The sequence below is a fragment of the Mytilus trossulus genome, chromosome 4, assembly GCF_036588685.1.
Source record: "Mytilus trossulus isolate FHL-02 chromosome 4, PNRI_Mtr1.1.1.hap1, whole genome shotgun sequence".
Taxonomy (NCBI): domain Eukaryota; kingdom Metazoa; phylum Mollusca; class Bivalvia; order Mytilida; family Mytilidae; genus Mytilus; species Mytilus trossulus.
Window position 1 is genome coordinate 60,976,392 of NC_086376.1, and position 17,474 is coordinate 60,993,865.

The 17,474-nt window shown below is 29.6% G+C and overlaps 2 protein-coding genes across 6 annotated transcripts in view; one reads left to right on the forward strand and one right to left on the reverse strand.

Annotated features, from left to right (window-relative positions):
* LOC134715680 (myotubularin-related protein 10-B-like) overlaps positions 1–15,995 on the forward strand; it is a 31,052-nt gene extending 15,057 nt beyond the window's left edge. For 4 of the 5 annotated variants that reach the window (XM_063578019.1, XM_063578022.1, XM_063578021.1 and 1 more), the window contains 10 exons: positions 191–247; positions 843–930; positions 1,529–1,658; positions 2,230–2,317; positions 2,678–2,766; positions 3,879–3,896; positions 5,212–5,339; positions 6,873–7,022; positions 8,612–8,784; positions 12,646–15,995. In XM_063578019.1, the coding sequence (XP_063434089.1) occupies positions 191–247; positions 843–930; positions 1,529–1,658; positions 2,230–2,317; positions 2,678–2,766; positions 3,879–3,896; positions 5,212–5,339; positions 6,873–7,022; positions 8,612–8,784; positions 12,646–13,470 (1,746 nt within the window). In that variant the 3' untranslated portion in view covers positions 13,471–15,995. The remainder of the gene's footprint in view (positions 1–190; positions 248–842; positions 931–1,528; positions 1,659–2,229; positions 2,318–2,677; positions 2,767–3,878; positions 3,897–5,211; positions 5,340–6,872; positions 7,023–8,611; positions 8,785–12,645) is intronic. The other variant, XM_063578020.1, reaches the window with a different exon arrangement.
* Positions 8,869–9,730, reverse strand: LOC134715681 (cerebellin-2-like). The gene is made up of 2 exons (XM_063578024.1): positions 9,666–9,730; positions 8,869–9,295 (listed from the first exon to the last, which is right to left on the reverse strand). Exons 1-2 carry the CDS (start codon positions 9,703–9,705, stop codon positions 8,883–8,885), a joined length of 453 nt encoding a protein of 150 aa, XP_063434094.1. The 5' UTR covers positions 9,706–9,730; the 3' UTR covers positions 8,869–8,882.
* Positions 15,996–17,474: the final 1,479 nt, after the last annotated feature.

Here is a 17,474-nt window from a genome sequence, read left to right on the forward strand (position 1 = left end):
GAAATAGTTATATGTGTGGTATTTCAAATCAATTATATATGTATCAAATCACTGCAATTTAAGAAAAAAATATTTCAGGATTTTTTTACCATTAAATTAAATTAATTTATATTTGAAAGACAATGCAATTTCTACCTCAATGTTTAAGTAAAATTATAAATCTGCTGAAGTATTGAATTTTCTTTTTCAGAATTTCAACGTTCATGTTTTTGGATTAAAGTTTACACCAAGAGACCAAAACAAAATGGTAAGATATGAAAAGTGTACATTCAGATTATTATGGCTGCAACTGCAGTTTTTATACCCCTGACATAGCAGAGAGGCATAATGTTTTTACCATTGACTGTTTGTCCATTTGTACATCCCAATGTTGGTTTATTTTCTCTAACTTTAGTTTGCCTTAACCAAATGTTATGAAATTTATTCACAATGCTTATTACATCGTACCAAAAAATACAGATACAGTTTGAATTTTGGTGGTGTCAAGTTTACTGTTCTAGAGTTACACCCTTTACAAATGAAAAAAAATGCTCAATCTGTCATTTCCATTCTCTATTAACTTAAGTTTGCCTTAACCAAATGTTATGAAAATATACACAATACTTGTAACTACAAAACTCTGATCAAGTACAAATTTTGGTAGCATCATTCTTCAGTTATTTCCCTTTGTAACTTTATAAGATATGCAAGTCGAAGCATAATCTGTGTCTCATGAATTCATTCCCCAATTTATTGTTTTGATAATGTTGTTGGTGCATTTTATTTTTATCTTATACTAAAAACTAATTGTTAAATTCATGAAAATTTAATCTAATGTATGCTTGTGTGTTATTTATTGACAGATAGTTAACACGATATTACACTATGCATACCCTACTAAGTCCTCACTGTTGTTTGCCTTTTATTATGGAAAAGAACAGCAACATTTCAGTAAGTACAAATTATGTAGGATTTTATCAACTATTGTAAACCAACTTAATTATACAAGAGAAGATCAAGTTTGGCAGGTATGCAAATATATAAATTTGTGGAATTTTCTAATGAAAATAAATTAGTTTGTTTACAGTATTTAAGATCTGTGAATTAAAGTTACATATAAATGAACAACTGTACCACTGTAAAGACATTTTGATGGTATACACCAATACCAGTACTCCTGCTGGTCAATAGTTTGAAAAGAAGCGAAATAAGACCTCATAGATTGTATGCGTCCCAAGAGCTTTAATTGATTTACCTTCATCAGGAACACTCATAGCTGAATATTTGAAAGCCAAGATTTACAAACCAAAACAGTTCAATTTTGATTTTTTTGAATTTTATTTTTCAACTTTTATTGATGTTTTTGTCAATCAACTTATTTGTAAGTTATCAGAAACTTAAGCAAGTACAACTTTTACTTCCTATTAATCTGCAATTTTGAAAATCTGAATCTAACAGAAATACAACATTTACAATACCTTTATGATCAATATTTTTATAAAAACCTTTGATAGTACAGTATACAGGTAGAATGGATTATCTTTTACAGATTTTGGCAGTTCTGTTGACACCCCCCTGTATGATAGTCCTACTGACTGGGAAAGGGAAATAAATCGATGTAGATGTTCCAATAAATGGTGGGTGACGGATGTTAATGCCAGTTACCATATGTCTACAAGGTATATCTTATATTTAGAATAATAACTTTGAAACTTATGATTTATTCAGGTTGAAAAATAACCATTTCATATGAACAAAATAAGTTTACACAAAAACAAAAAGACATCCAGTTGGTAACATATGGTGAAAAATAGACAGGTGTCATATGATATATGTCAAGCTCTGTTGTGAAGTTCGCTTACTAGACATACAGTATAGGGCACCGCTCAGTTGTAAGGTAACTTTTATCGAAGTACTTCTTGTAGCTTTCCCAATACAATTTCAAACTGGCTAGACGTCTGTTCTTAAGTTCATTCCAATATACGAAATCTTAGCCACTATATGCAAACACTCTAGATCACATCTGGGATAGAAAAGGTTGTGGTTTCCAAAAATCAACACTGAATCTCCTAATTTTACAAGCAGTTTCAGAGGAGTTATATAACTTTTACTAAACCTACATCTTACTGGTGTTCTCTTTTGGTATTGTCATGTATTTGATTAAAATTAAAGAAAATATTTATACCCCACATGAATTTTTCATGATGGGTCACTTTTATTTTGTAAAATGTTGTTCAATCTCTCTTTTAGTTTACCGGAAAGATTTGTAGTTCCTTGTGGGTTGCTGAACTTTGACCTCCAGAAAGCTTCCTCACATTTTGTAGACAGAAGAATACCAGTAAGTCCTATGTTTTATATTGTTGAAACTACATGCATTTAATTCTCAATGTCTTTGTGTATATTTTGAAAACTCTTGAGTTCTAGTACATGTGTATGCTTTATCACCAATGATTTAGATTGTATGTTCTCACCATGTTTACATATATATAGTGCCAAATAATTGACATCTGCACTTAGCCAAAATTAATTACCTAACAAAATAATTATTCTTTTACATAACTAAGTGTTATGATTAAATTTGATACTGTGATCAAACTTTGTTTTCCATCTTCTGATTCATAAGTAGACATGTACTTAAAACTGTGATTTTGTCTCAATGTAACTTTGTGTGTTAAAGTTTGTGTGTTATTTTTTTTAGACATGGTGTTATACACATACCAATGGTGTAAGTCTGGTTAGAATGGCCAACCTATTACCTCAGTCAGATGTTGCTACATTTGAAGAAAGGTAAAATTAACACACTAAAATGTAAATAGTAACCATAAACATTACACAATACTAAAGGCATCATTACATTAGATTTGTATAATTACAAACAGTTGTGAACTGAGTAAAGCTTTGGATGAATATGATTTGTAATTATAAGTTCATAGCATATAAAAAACTTATTGTAATCAATAAGTGAAATTGATTGGCATCTAGAAAACATCATACAGTCGTCAACAATAGACAAGTGTCTCTACACTATCTCAATCTCTTAATTTAATATCTACCATCAATCCCATTCATATATATAATGAATAAAAACAACATTAAGATGTATTCATACCAGGGTTTGAAACATTCAAGCCAACAAGACAATTTTTCAATGCAGCTTTTTATTTTGCTTTGGTAAATAAGGGTATTCAAGCCAATACAGGTTACCACCAGGGAATGAAGGGCAAAAAGTTTGGTCACAATACATAAAAATTAGTGTTTTGTATTTTAATATGGGTTTCTCTAACTGACTGTAGCTTGCACCTTGAATTTTAGTTAACTGACAGTGCATCATTTAAAGTTTGTAATCACAGCAGACTTATGAATGTGCTTTTTTGATTGACAATACTGCAATGTATTTGGTTAATGTTGCATTCTTGATAATAGAATAGTGATACAGGTTTATGTGAATCACAGATTACCTTTTCTAACAGTACTAATGCTCATGTGTGACATCTATAGATCAACTGTTATGTGCTTAATATTTATTCAATTATTCAAATTCATATGTGAATCCATTAATTCATTTATTCAATCAATTACTTATAAATATTTTATTCTTTGATTATTAATTCATTGACAAATCCATTCATTGATTCATCCATTGATTCATATATTAATTCATCAATTCACTGATTCATATATTCATTCATCCATTCATTGATTTATTATTCCATTCATTCATTCATCTATTCATTGATTCATCTATTCATTGATTTATCCATTCATAGTTTATCTATACATTGATTCATTTATACAATTAGTCATTCATTTATTTAATCAAATTTAAAATGAAGCATAAGTATTAAGATGTGTATTTATGAGTATGGGATATATAGGTAAAGTTATTATTACATTTACAGGGAATACACATCCAAGATGTATGTACATTTTGTTGTAATTGATATCAGGCTTTGTGTTACTGATTCTTAACTTCTCATGTTCTAATATTTATTGTTTGTTGAATTAATGGTTTAACGTGTGATTTCTTACTTCCAATAAGTAGTAATTGTCTTTTGTGTGACATCTGAAATGAAATAGTAGTATTAAGTATAGTTTGTGCTTATTTGTTAAGAAAATATTAAGAATATTTAATTTTATCACACTTATAATGTCAATTAAAAAGAATATGAAACAGTAACACATGTCTATATAGGGCATTTATATAAGAACAGAGTTTGCTTTATTTTAGTTCCAAGCATGGAAAGGATTATACAAATAAATTATGCATGTGTTTTATTTTTATTTTATTTTTTGTTTTGTGTATGAGGGTATTTTAATATAAGTATATTCCAGGTTGTTATTGTATTACATGTCATATTGTTATGCCAGTTTGTGTGTGTAATAAGATTATTGTATATAACATTTAGAATGCATGTGTGATCCATTTTAACATTCCATAACATTTCATTTTTAACACAATAGACTTTTTTCATATTACAGACTTTTAATTCTGGAGTTTAAATTTTAGACAAGTTACCTACTTTGCGGTACGATATTCGGGTATTTGGTTAAGTAAGAGCTATTAAAGGAGTAAATACGAGCTACAATATCTGTAATTTTGGGGGGAAATTAACTTTTTTCAGATGATTTTATTGGGTATAGAAAACAAAAAAACAATTAAATATATCCAAATACTAGAATGTCCTACCACAGAGTTGTACACACACAAAATTTTAAATACTCTTGAGTTCAAAAGTTGGTAGTATGATAATAGTCTATTGAATATCATAGTTCACTGCTGTATAGTAATAATTTAGTCTTGAAATTTAATTGAATTTTTAGAGTTATAGGACACTACTAGAAAACTTGAATTACTCTTATGAAAGTTAAATTCTGAAATCTTTTTATAACTTATATTTATTTTTTACTATAAGAAATATTTTGACATTGTCAGAATGAGGCACAATGTCAAATTAGTTCAATTTACTTTTTGATGCAGAATATATTTGTACCAGTATTTCTTATATAATATAGAGGTGTAAAATCCAACATAAAATATTAAAATTTCATACATCAAAGGAAAACAAGTTTTCCTTATTTTCCCACCAATTGCGAATAAGACAGAAACCACAAAACTTTATCATCAACATATAGCCTGTTTTAAGGAGAGGAATGTAGAAATACCAATAATAAACAATTCTAGTTCAGTTAATATATATATATGATTATTTATACTGTTCATATTTCTTTTAGGTTGTTAACAGCTGTACAAATGGCAGACAACAAGGGTCCACCAGAAATCATTGACCTCAATAAGTCATGTCCATCACTTAAAGATTTACAGAATAGCTATGAAAAGTTAAAAGAATTATGTGTAATAGGTAAATTTTATAACAACTAGTTTGTTTATGATAGCTTTATTTGTATTTTTTGTTCAATTTGTATTATAGATATACATTGTATTTTTTTTAGTAACCTTTGATTTAAATAGCAACATGTGTGAAAATCTTATAGTGTATATTATTATTACATGTATGTAGAAAAATATCAATAAGAAATTTGTTTTGTTTCAATTCATCATATATCCTATTTATCCTGCCGTAAGCCTGAGAACGAGCATTTATTTTTTTCTCATGACACTGTATAGTCCGATGGCCATAATTCTTAAAATTGGTCATCATTTTCATCAACTTCATGTAAGTCATCATTATACATTAAAAATATTATTGTCTGCAGGTATAACAGAAAAAATGGCAATTTTTATTATGTAGCGGAGAGGGCATTAAATTTTACAATTGTCTGTCGGAACGTTCTTTAATACATCCCAAAGTTTGTTTCTGTTCTCTAACTTTAGTTTGCCTCAACCAAAAGTTATGGAACTTAAACACAATACTTTTATCCACAAAATACATCTCAAGTATGAATTTTTGTGGTAACACTTTAAACGTTCTTCAGTTATGTTCCTTTATAACTTTATATGAATATGAATATGAAAGACCAAAAGATGGACTGAAATAACACTGTATTCCCAGGCCACTTAGCAGAGCAGTAACAAATATAATTAAGTTAATAATCTCAGATCATGAGTCTAGTGTCTTTGTTATTTAAACAGGAGATAGACTAAAGAGATCCATTTCCCTAGGTATCAAGCACATTATTATCAAAGAACTATTCATTTATTGCACGACTTATCTAAACAAATTATTATAAAAAAAGAACATTATACATATTTGGTGTGTTATTGAAAACATACTATTTCTGTCAAGTGTTAAATTATATGTTTAACTCAAGGTTATATGAACATCTTTAATTGTCACTCATCAGAAAATAGTGACCACTCTCTGTCATAGATATCATTTGAATTTGTATACGTTACTGCTCAAGGCAAGATTAAATTAGTACTGTTTATGATATTTATAACAAAATATAATTCTAATATGTATCTACTATATCATTCTATATTTAAACCATTAAACTATCTTGCATACATCTAAAACATTATAATTGGTCATCACCTAAATTGATAAACACATGTAATAATAGTTGAAATATGAATGTAAAGTGTAAATCACTCTAGAAACATCTGCTAATGATAATTTACATGATCCACATGCATTTTTATCAACAGAAAAAAATCAACCCTTAAAGTGGAAATACAACATTTATTTAGAATTTTGTCAGTACTTACAGGTATTGAGTTTTAATTTTACACTCACTAATTATATATACCAAATATCATTGCTGTGTTTAATAGTTCTTTTGAAACAAGAATATTTTTGGTAAAAATATCATTCATTACTATTCTTGAAAAATGTTTCCTCATATAGAATTCTAAATGTATTACTGGCAAACAGTCTTTATGTTTCTTCTTTCTGGTTGGTTTTATATGATAATTCTAAAACTTCTGTTTTCAGATTCAGAAAAGGACTTTTTAGTACAAGATATAAACTGGATGTCAAGTTTGGAAAACTCTAAATGGCTATCATTAGTATCCCAGTGTATGGCTGTTTCTATTGAGACAATGGATCTTATAGTCAATAAACAAAAGACAGTTGTTATTAAAGGTAAGTGAAGGTCATATGATGGAGAGTAACCCAGTATCAAGATGTTTCTATTGAGACAAAGGATATAATAGTCAATAAATAAAAACAGTTGTTATGAAAGGTAGGTGAAGGTCATATGATGGATAGCATCCTGACATCAGCTGTTTCTATTGAGACAATGGATCTTATAGTCAATAAACAAAAGACAGTTGTTATTAAAGGTAGGTGAAGGTCATATGATGGATAGCATCCTGACATCAGCTGTTTCTATTGAGACAATGGATCTTATAGTCAATAAACAAAAGACAGTTGTTATTAAAGGTAAGTGAAGGTCATATGATGGAGAGTAACCCAGTATCAAGATGTTTCTATTGAGACAAAGGATATAATAGTCAATAAAAACAGTTGTTATGAAAGGTAGGTGAAGGTCATATGATGGATAGCATCCTGACATCAGCTGTTTCTATTGAGACAAAGGATCTTATAGTCAATAAATAAAAACAGTTGTTATGAAAGAGGTGAAGGTCATATGATGGATAGCATCCTGACATCAGCTGTTTCTATTGAGACAAAGGATCTTATAGTCAATAAACAAAAGACAGTTGTTATTAAAGGTAGGTGAAGGTCATAAAATGAATATCATTCCAATATCAAGAAGGTGATAATATGGATTACATCTAGCTGTTTTCATAGAAACCATGTAAGGAACACTATTGTTTAAATATTTTGTTTATAGTATTTTCATCAAATTTTTTTCTTTTTTTTTCTGTTAGATCATCATTTGCTAAAAAATAATAATTAAAAAAACTAGTGTGTCAGAGGTAGGAGAACAGCCTGTAATGTGGATAATTATCTGTGGGTACTAAATTCATGGATATCCTGAATAAAGGTGAACCACAATATCCTATGTATGCAGAACTTATCAAAACCATGACATCTGATTATGTATAGTTGTTAACTTTATGTCATTCAGTATCATGTGGAGAGTTGTCTCATTGGCAATCATATCAAATTTGGCTGTTTTTATATCAAAAATATTTATTCCTCAATCCTAAAAATTTGGTATTATTTACAAAAAAAGTGAATCACAGTACTATGTATTCCATTTCAGTTAAACTAGTTATTGCAATAGATTAATATGTGAGTCAGAAACGTTTTAAATACAAATGAAAAAGACTTCAAACCAAAAGTGTCCAAAAATTATTCTTATTTTCCAGAAAAAATCCTCCTGGATACTGACAAATCACACACATAAGTCCATTTAAAGTCTGTATGTTTTCGAACAGAAGACTGTCAGAATAATGTATTAAAAAACTCTTAAATAATTTAAAAAATACTGAGGAACTCTGGTAACCAAAATGATTTTCAATACAGAGATAAATGTCTTTCCTGATATACATAATTGTGTTGTGTTTGTCACATTCATAAAGTGAAATATAGTCTTTTATAGGTGACTATGAAGTATGGGCTTCACGCATTGTTGAAGGCTCTATGGTGACCTATATTTTGTAATTTCTGTGTCATTTGATCTCTTGTGAAGAGTTGTCTTATTGACATTTTGACCAAATCTTCTATTTAATGGAAAGTAATTTAACCATTTTCTTTTACAGAATTTGACAGCAGGAACTTTGCTTGCCTTGTGTCTAGTCTATCTCAGATTCTGATGGACCCTAACTTCCGTACACAAGTGGGATTCCAATCACTGGTACAGAGAGAGTGGGTTATGATGGGACATCCATTTCAGAAACACAATAACCTCATACAGCAAGGCAACAATGAAAGGGTAACAACAATTTTACTTAAGTTATTTATAGTCATTATTGGATTGGGAATAAAAAGTCTTATAAATTAAAAACATTAACTTATATTTAGACAAATTTATTAATTTGAAATCATAAATCCAGAAAACATGCTAAATTGACTTCCAGATTCACTGTAGATTTGTTGATTCCTTTCATTTCGTATGAATACTTTATCGCCCTTCTTTACCTGTAACACTATGTTGAGTGAACCAGGTATATATAGGCTTCCTGAACCTGGATAGATTGCCACTGTCTTTTTCTCATTTTGGAACAGGTGAACTTTAATAGAATCTTTAAATCTCATTATCGTACAAGAAAATTGATAAACCCCAGACTTGGGAGCAGTAAATATCCCACTGCTAGCATCATAACCATTTCCAATATTTGCCCATACTTTGTCAAATAATACGCTTTCATTGGTTTTGTAAGTTTTAGTATAACTGGAAAGAGATGCTGCAAAGGCAGGGACATCTTTTCTAGAAACTCCATTACCTGTAAATGTAACAAATTAATAAGATAAAATAGATCTATTTTGGATGCTTCTAATTTCCCATTGAACATGCAGACAGTTGGTTACTTAACTAGTTGTTTCTACATGTGAATGCAAAATTGTGAAAACTTTTACATCTTAAATAAGTTAAATAGAAATAAGAAGATGGGGTAAGAGTGCCAATGATATCTCTCCATCAAAGTCACAATTTGTAAAAAGTAAACAATCATAAAGTGTTTTTTTTAAAGAAGATTTTTTAAATAAATATTTAAACATCTTCGACTATAACATTATGATAAGAAATATTCATATGTCAAATAAATAGCTTTTGAACAACAAATAATGAATGAACTTTTAATGAATGAAACCCACCTGAAGGACAACCACCTGATCCTTTTAACTTCAACATCATATTAAGCAGATCTTTGAACAGGTTGTTTTCTGAAAGTACAATAATAAGTATTCAAGAAAAAACAAATAATCTACCCTAAATATTTTTCTTGCTATTGATCACAATAAAATATAATAAATCAAGAGTTATAGTGAAATATTGGTATCAAAAGATTTTTGTCTCTCCAAGTCCTATTATTTTCAGTATGATAATATTTGTATGCAAGTCAGTAGAATAACAAATTGAATAAGATTTGATTTAGATTTTTTTCTTTCTAAAATTGTATTCTATTTAAAGAATATTTTTGTATAAAACAACCATGAAATAGCACATTGTTTGCATACATGTTACCAGGGTTTCCCCTGGGTCAATTATTTTTTTCGCCACCTCTTTCGCCTAAACAATATATTTTTCGCCACTTTATTATTTTTTTGGCCAAGTAACACACATATACACATATATTTTTTCTTCTTCAAATTTTCCCTTTTTTCAAGCCCCCCCCCCCCTAAATAGGAAGTGTTTTTTACAACAAAACAAAGCATCTTATCACTTGGAATTGATCGCTCATGTAAGTTGTAGTCATTACATTGAAGGGTTATTCTCATACCAACCTTTTGAATATATTTCTTCATAACGACAGTTTTCTTTTCTAGACCATCGTGAATATGTAAAACAATATGCTTTAAACACAAGTGTAACTGAAACAACTTTGAAGTTCCAATTCAAATCAATTACCTATATGAAAGTTGAATGATAAAGTTTTAAATCAGAGACTTTTCTTGCTTTTGAACAGTTTTCGTCATAGCAACAATTTTCTTTACTGGACTATCATTAAAAGAAGGAGAGGACGCGTAAAAATTTTGCTTCAAACACGTGCGTCGCAAAGTGGTTAATGAATCCCTTTTGTGACATGTGACAGAAGCCATTTAACAATATCATTTTGTCATATGATATAATCAACACCTTTATTAATTAGTCATTTGATGTCGATAGCAATGAATGCAATCAGCTGATTATTGATTTTCTGTCAAATCTTAACGAGTTCAAGGTGAATTCGGAGTTTTGTCTGATCGGTAAAGTCAGAGAAACCCGAAAAAAAGTAAATAAACAAGATGGCTGAAAATAAATCGTTATATATTTCTTTCGCCAAATTCTTTCGCCAATGACGAATTTTAATCGCCACAGTTATATTTTAGCGGAAACCCTGCATGTTACACATATACTAAAATATCACAAAAAATAATAGAACATCAATTTATCATATAAAAGTTTTCTTTCAAACATAAAAAAAAGTTAAACATACCCAGTTTAGAGTCACATGATCCCTGGATTTGACTTATTTGTCCAAATAAGATCACAAACAGAACAGACACTGTTGACAAATTCATATTAGTAGTCAAGGGAAATAACTCCAGTAAGAACGAATATTCAGTTGATGTACTGTGTTTTCCGTTCTGTATTTTATACCATTAAATAATTACCAAATCACATGCTGAGGTATCATTATGGTAAATTGATATCCTTAATAAACTAGTCATGTAAGAATGTTGCATGCACACAAGTGAAAAAAATTGGCATTTCTACAAGAATTCACCTCATAGTAACTAAAATTAGTATTAGAATTATGGATCCTGTGCCTTTCCATTAAAAAAAAAGAACTGCTATAAGATCCATATTTCATAAAAAAAATATTGTTTATCCAATCAGCCATATTTTTCTAGAATTTTCTGTAGTAATTAGTGATTCAGAAACTATACGATTTTAGGAAAAAAAGATTTTGTGTTTGCCATAGTACATATTTATTTAATGCGCATTTAGAGAATCTGTGTAAAAAAAACTGTTCAACACACAGTAATAACAGGCTATTATTTGAACTTGGAATTATTTTTAATTATGGAATTTGCATAATTTTTTGTGTTTAAAATTTTTAATAAATTTATGTTTATTTGGTATTATGATTATTTGAGCGGTTCATAACATTTTCCATTCAATGTATTTTGGTTAGATAGTGTTGTGCGCAGCACAGTACATTCTATTGAAAATATAATATTTCTTTGTAATAGAGAGTGTTGTGCGCAGCACAGAGCATTTCAGTACAGAATAAACATAAAATTTATAAAAAATTTCAATAACAAAAAATCAAACAAATTCCATAATTGAAAATAATTCCAAGTTCAAATGATAGCCTATTAGTTGAAAAACAACTCTTAATTAGGTAAAGGAAGATGTGGTATGAGTGCCAATGAGACAACTCTCCATTCAAATAACAATTTATATAAGTACACAACTATAGGTCAAGGTACGGCCTTCAACACAGAGCCTTGGCTCACACCGAACAAGCTATAAAGGGTCCCAAAATAACAGGTGTAAAACCATTCAAACAGGAAAACCAAGTCTAATCTATATACTAAAAAACAAGTAACAAGAAACATGATAAGTTACATAAACAAACCACAACTACTGTTCATCAGATTTCTGATTTAAGATAGATGCAAACATTTGCAGCTGGATTAAACGTTTTAATGGTACCAAACCTTCTCCCTTTTACTGAGACAATAGTATAACATCACAACGTAGAAAAACACAAGATAAAATATCAATTGGAAGGCTTAACTCAATCAAAAAATGTAGATTAACACACTATGAACGAATGAATTTGAGATGCGATACCTAAATGCATATACATAGTTAATAAAGTTAATAGGGTTAATAATGGATTAGGGAAATGTGTATTGTCTGTCACTTTATTACTGGTACTGTAAAGCACATTGAACCATTGGTCTTGTGAACCTTATTAAACTTTTATAACAAAAACCTAAATTAACTTTTGTAACAAAAACCTTATTAAACTTTTGTAACAAAAACCTTATTAAACTTTTGTAACAAAAACCTTATAAAACATTTATTACAAAAATGTATCACATCTTAACCATTTATTGAACTCTTCACTACATTTTTCAGGTACCAGTGTTTTTGTTATTTTTGGACTGTGTTTGGCAATTACTTCAACAATTCCCATCATCCTTTGCGTTTACTGAGACATATCTGACTTCCGTGTGGGACAGTGTACAACTGGGACTTTTTGAATCATTCCTGTTTGATAGTCCTCATCAGAGGTCAAGGTTTAATGTGGAGAACAGAGTGATGCGTCAGTTCCGACTGCCACCTGTTTGGAGTTGGAATGTCCAATTTAGTCAAGACGATCAAGCAGTGTTTAATAATCCGCTATATATACTGAAATGTAAATCTCAAATGAATGGTCCTGTTAAAGACACAATGTCTGACAAAAGTAGTATGAATGGCAGCCTGACTAGAAATACTAGCTATGTTTTTAAGTTGGGAAAATATTACGATGACATTAATTCTGATGTTTTTTCTGATGAGCCTTCTCTTATTTTAAATCCAATGATCGGTGAATCTGTGATAAAACTATGGAGCCAGTGTTACCTAAGATGGCAGACGCCTGCTCAGATAATAGGGGGAGGTAACCCCGCACAGTATTTCCAACAATGTATCATGATGGAAGAAATAATCCACCTCCAGCATAGACTCTCGTCACTGAATTCCAAGTGTCATCAGCGTAGACCGAGTAGTAATCTTATTTTTAGTTCCGACAAACAGAAGGACCAACAAGATAATATGTTGGACAGTACTTATTTGACTTCATCTTTTCCATTTTCTTCGGGTCCGAGAGCACAAAACAAACCTTCGTTAATTTTTACACCTATAAGTGTCTACTTACAGAACAGTGCTATTGACAATGATTACAGAGATTCTGAAGATTAAACAGATTATCTCCTCTTGATTACAGAGATTTTGAAGATTGAAATGTACTAATTATCTCCCCTTTCATAGATTTTATTTGTTAGTGCTGTTCTAGCAACAACAAAAAAGTGTGAGATATGATTTTAAATTCATTTGCAATTTATACAAATCGGACATATTTTGATATTATAAAGGGACATCATATATAATTTCAACATTTATTACTTTCAAGAGTTAATTCTGGGGTATTCAATTTTGTGAGACCTAAGTATGTCAAATTTAACTGAAATTTGCAAATTTAAGAGGTGAAATACAGTTCATCAAGAACTGAAATCATGTTATTTTTTACCTTTATTCTGTAAACCACTACTGAGAAAGAATAGATTTATTTGAAGATCGTAGAATCTAACGAAAAGAGGGAGTACCCACAACTATTTAATTTTACAATTAATTGTAATCCACAAAATTATCAGGTAAAGGATTAAAGAAAATGTTATTTCAAATTCAGTGATCCAGTTTCTTTTTCTTTTTACATCATGATGATTTTGATTAACCTATAAATTCCTAACAAAATGAGCTGCCTTGCACAAACATGAGCTTGAAATTATTTTTTTTTTATAACAACTTCAATTTTTGCAAAGAATCCTGGAATCATGGATAAATAAGTGAGAAATTCCATCTTCACAGTTTTTTGGCTGAGTACTAAATATTGTACATTTTCTACAGTCCAGGTCCTATTCATACATTTAAAAAAAACCTAAAACCTCAAATACAAGGAAGGTATGATTAAGCAGCTTTTTCTGTCTGGTACATGTGTATAAGAATTTGTATTTTGAATTTTGTTTTACAGATTGATGATAGGGGATTCAAACTTGACTAAATGCAAGAACTTCTAAAAAGTCTCATTTTGAAATCTTGTCATTAATATTTCTGCTTACATTTTGCAATTTCAGGGGTTAAAAAATGGTTCTTATCATACCTCATCCATTTTAGTCAAGATGAAAACAAAGTCATGAAAAACATTCCAAATATTATTTTTATATTTTTTAATACATGTTTCAAAAGAATGATTAAAAACGCACAAATAGATGATACAAAAGAATTATAACTAAATTAAATCAAGCACTTAATTGACTGGATGAATCTAGTTCATGCTGTTTGTGTTTAGTTTGCCTGTATTCCCTCCAGACAATTCCATAAAATAATGAATTAGTTTGAAATGTACAAAATTATATATTTGATATTAATATTGTTTGTTTAAAGGTTCATTGTAACATCATAAACATTTTGCATCTTACATTAAAGTGAACATGTCATGTAATTAACTGATCCTAAGATTATCAGTTGATGTGAATTATGTTCAACATGCATACATTTTTGTACATGTATACAGTTATTTTTCTAATTAATTGTTCAAAGTTTGTAATTTTTGTAGTGAAACAGCCTTGATTTATTCTAGTTAAACATAGAAAAAGATTGACTTATTATTGTGTCATCATTTGTAGTAACTTCATTGTATGGGAATTTTATTTAGATGTTAAAGTCACATAACATGTAGGCAAGGACCTTTCCATTCTGTTCAGCTTAGTCCAGTTGTAGATCGTGTTTCCTTTACTCTCGGGGTTCATCTTTTATAAAAAGGATTTAAATTGCCAATATTAAAAATTCTCTTCTTAAATCTACTCATGGGATCTATGTTAAACTATAAAGGATTTCTACGTTTTAGTGTAGTTATGTATTGTCCACAATGGATTCTACAAAACAGGTTTACCGGTAGTGTGATGATAATGAAAAATGGATGTTAAAGAACACAATAATGCTGATGATTTTAAAAAAATGGCAGGCTCATATCAGAAAAGGGATTATTAAACCTTCCAGCAACAGTTTGCTTGAAATAACCCAACACCATTTATATTCTACTTGCTATCGTAAGTTGGGACTGTCTGAAACTAAAGTAGTTGAATCATTTGTTTTTAGAACTGAGCTAATTTATCAATTTGATATTTGTTTCAGTTTATGATTGTTTTAGGTGCTATACTAGTATATTAGTAGTCCTTAGTTATATTCGTGAAGATTTAGTTTATTTAAGTGTATTCTGACCAGTATTTTATTTTGAGGATGTGATACCAGTAGCCGTGTTATTCAAGAGTTCTGATTATAGTTCTTCTAAGACTATTTTTCCATTCAAAATACGAAATACATATGGACCCATGGAAAAAAGATATTGTTGGGTATTATATTTCTATTTTAGACACCCCCTTATGTATGAACCATAACATTTATGACAACTTTTCAGCAGACTTTTGGTTTAAGCTGTATGATAAGATAGAGATGTTATGAGGTGTTATGCATTATTATTTATACAATGAAGATGGTCACATTTTAGATGTAAGCACATTGTTTATTTTTATTTATAATCATGTACATGTTTATGATAAAACAATAATATATTTTATATTTTGTTTCTGTTGATCAGTTATGTATTCTCATTTAAAGTTAATTATTTATGTAAAAAAATTAAGCCATTTTTGTGGTATGATAAATAAAAAAAATATTATGAAATTATGGACAATTTAAGTTCCTATTTTATGTTGCATTTATGCATCATTTGGTATCCATCGTATTTTATAGAACCGCAGAAAGAAACAACTATGAAGACTTAACATTAACCAATGAACCATGAAAATGAGGACCGCATCACATGAACCCTGCCAGACAGACATGTACACCTTATTGTTATTTTATACACTAAAAAGCAGTAGCCTTATTGCCTATAGTATATGAGAAATAGACCAAACTACAACAACTTGTTCAATGAACCATGAAAATGTCCAGGTCAGATGAAATTTGCAATACAAACATGTGCACCCTACAATCAAACCATACACCTAAATACAGCTTGTTATAAAATCTGAGGAACTGACCAAACAACAAAAACTCAACATTGACTAATTAATCATGACAATGAGGTCAAAGTAAGTTGAAATCTTTCAGAAAGACACATCCACATTACAATCATTCCTTACACCAAATGTTGTTTGAGCTATTACTATTGAAGAACCTTGATCACTAATCCTGAAATGAGGTCAAGGTCTTGTGAACCCTATCAGACTGACATGTATACTCTTAAAAAATTCCTTGTATAAATATAGTTGTTTCAAAATACAATACAAATTTAAGCAGGCGCTTGATCATAAAAATGAGGTCAAGCACTTTAGATATGACAATAGAAAACTGTGTATTAAAAGCATATGTACCCATGTATGAAGTTAAGCCAGGTCTTCTACCTACTTAAATATAAAGCTTTATACAAATAATAAACGAAATAGCTGGATAATAGCATACCTATGTCTTGCTTTCTGTGGTTTTTGGTTAAAGACTTGGAAAAAAACAGACTGATAAATAATCAACATAATCAAGAGACAAGAAAAGGAAAACCTGAAACCTTATCATTTTCAAATGTGCAAGAGGTAGTTTGAAACTTTGTAAAATTCTGTCAACTGAGATCACTTATGTTTTCAACAAACCCTAGACCGTTTTACTGGTATTCTTTTTAAATTGAAGTGAGGGACCTCTAATTTTCATATTTTGCATGTTTGAAATTAAAAGATGAGGGTTCTTCTTTTGTTAATACAAACAAAAGTGTGAGGTTTTTTTAATACATTAATGAGACAGCAATCTAGTGGGAAAACTAGGGATACAATACTAGGTAAATGAATTGTTTAACACTATGATGAATAGACAAATCATTAAGGTGTAACAGTATAGACAACAATAGATGAGATTTTTTTTATATGGTGTAACCATATGGATATGACCCAGTATTGCGACTTGGATTTAACTCTTATTTCTGAACCCTCAACTCTCTCTTGCTCTAAATCTCAATCAGTTGAATAACAAAGGGTGCATACGAGTAGATTAATTTAGTAGAAGTTTCAAAGAGTAAATTCCAAAACAAATTCACCCAATCTTATAAATACCCAGACACACTGTCACAAAAGAAACAATATTAAATCATACCTTAT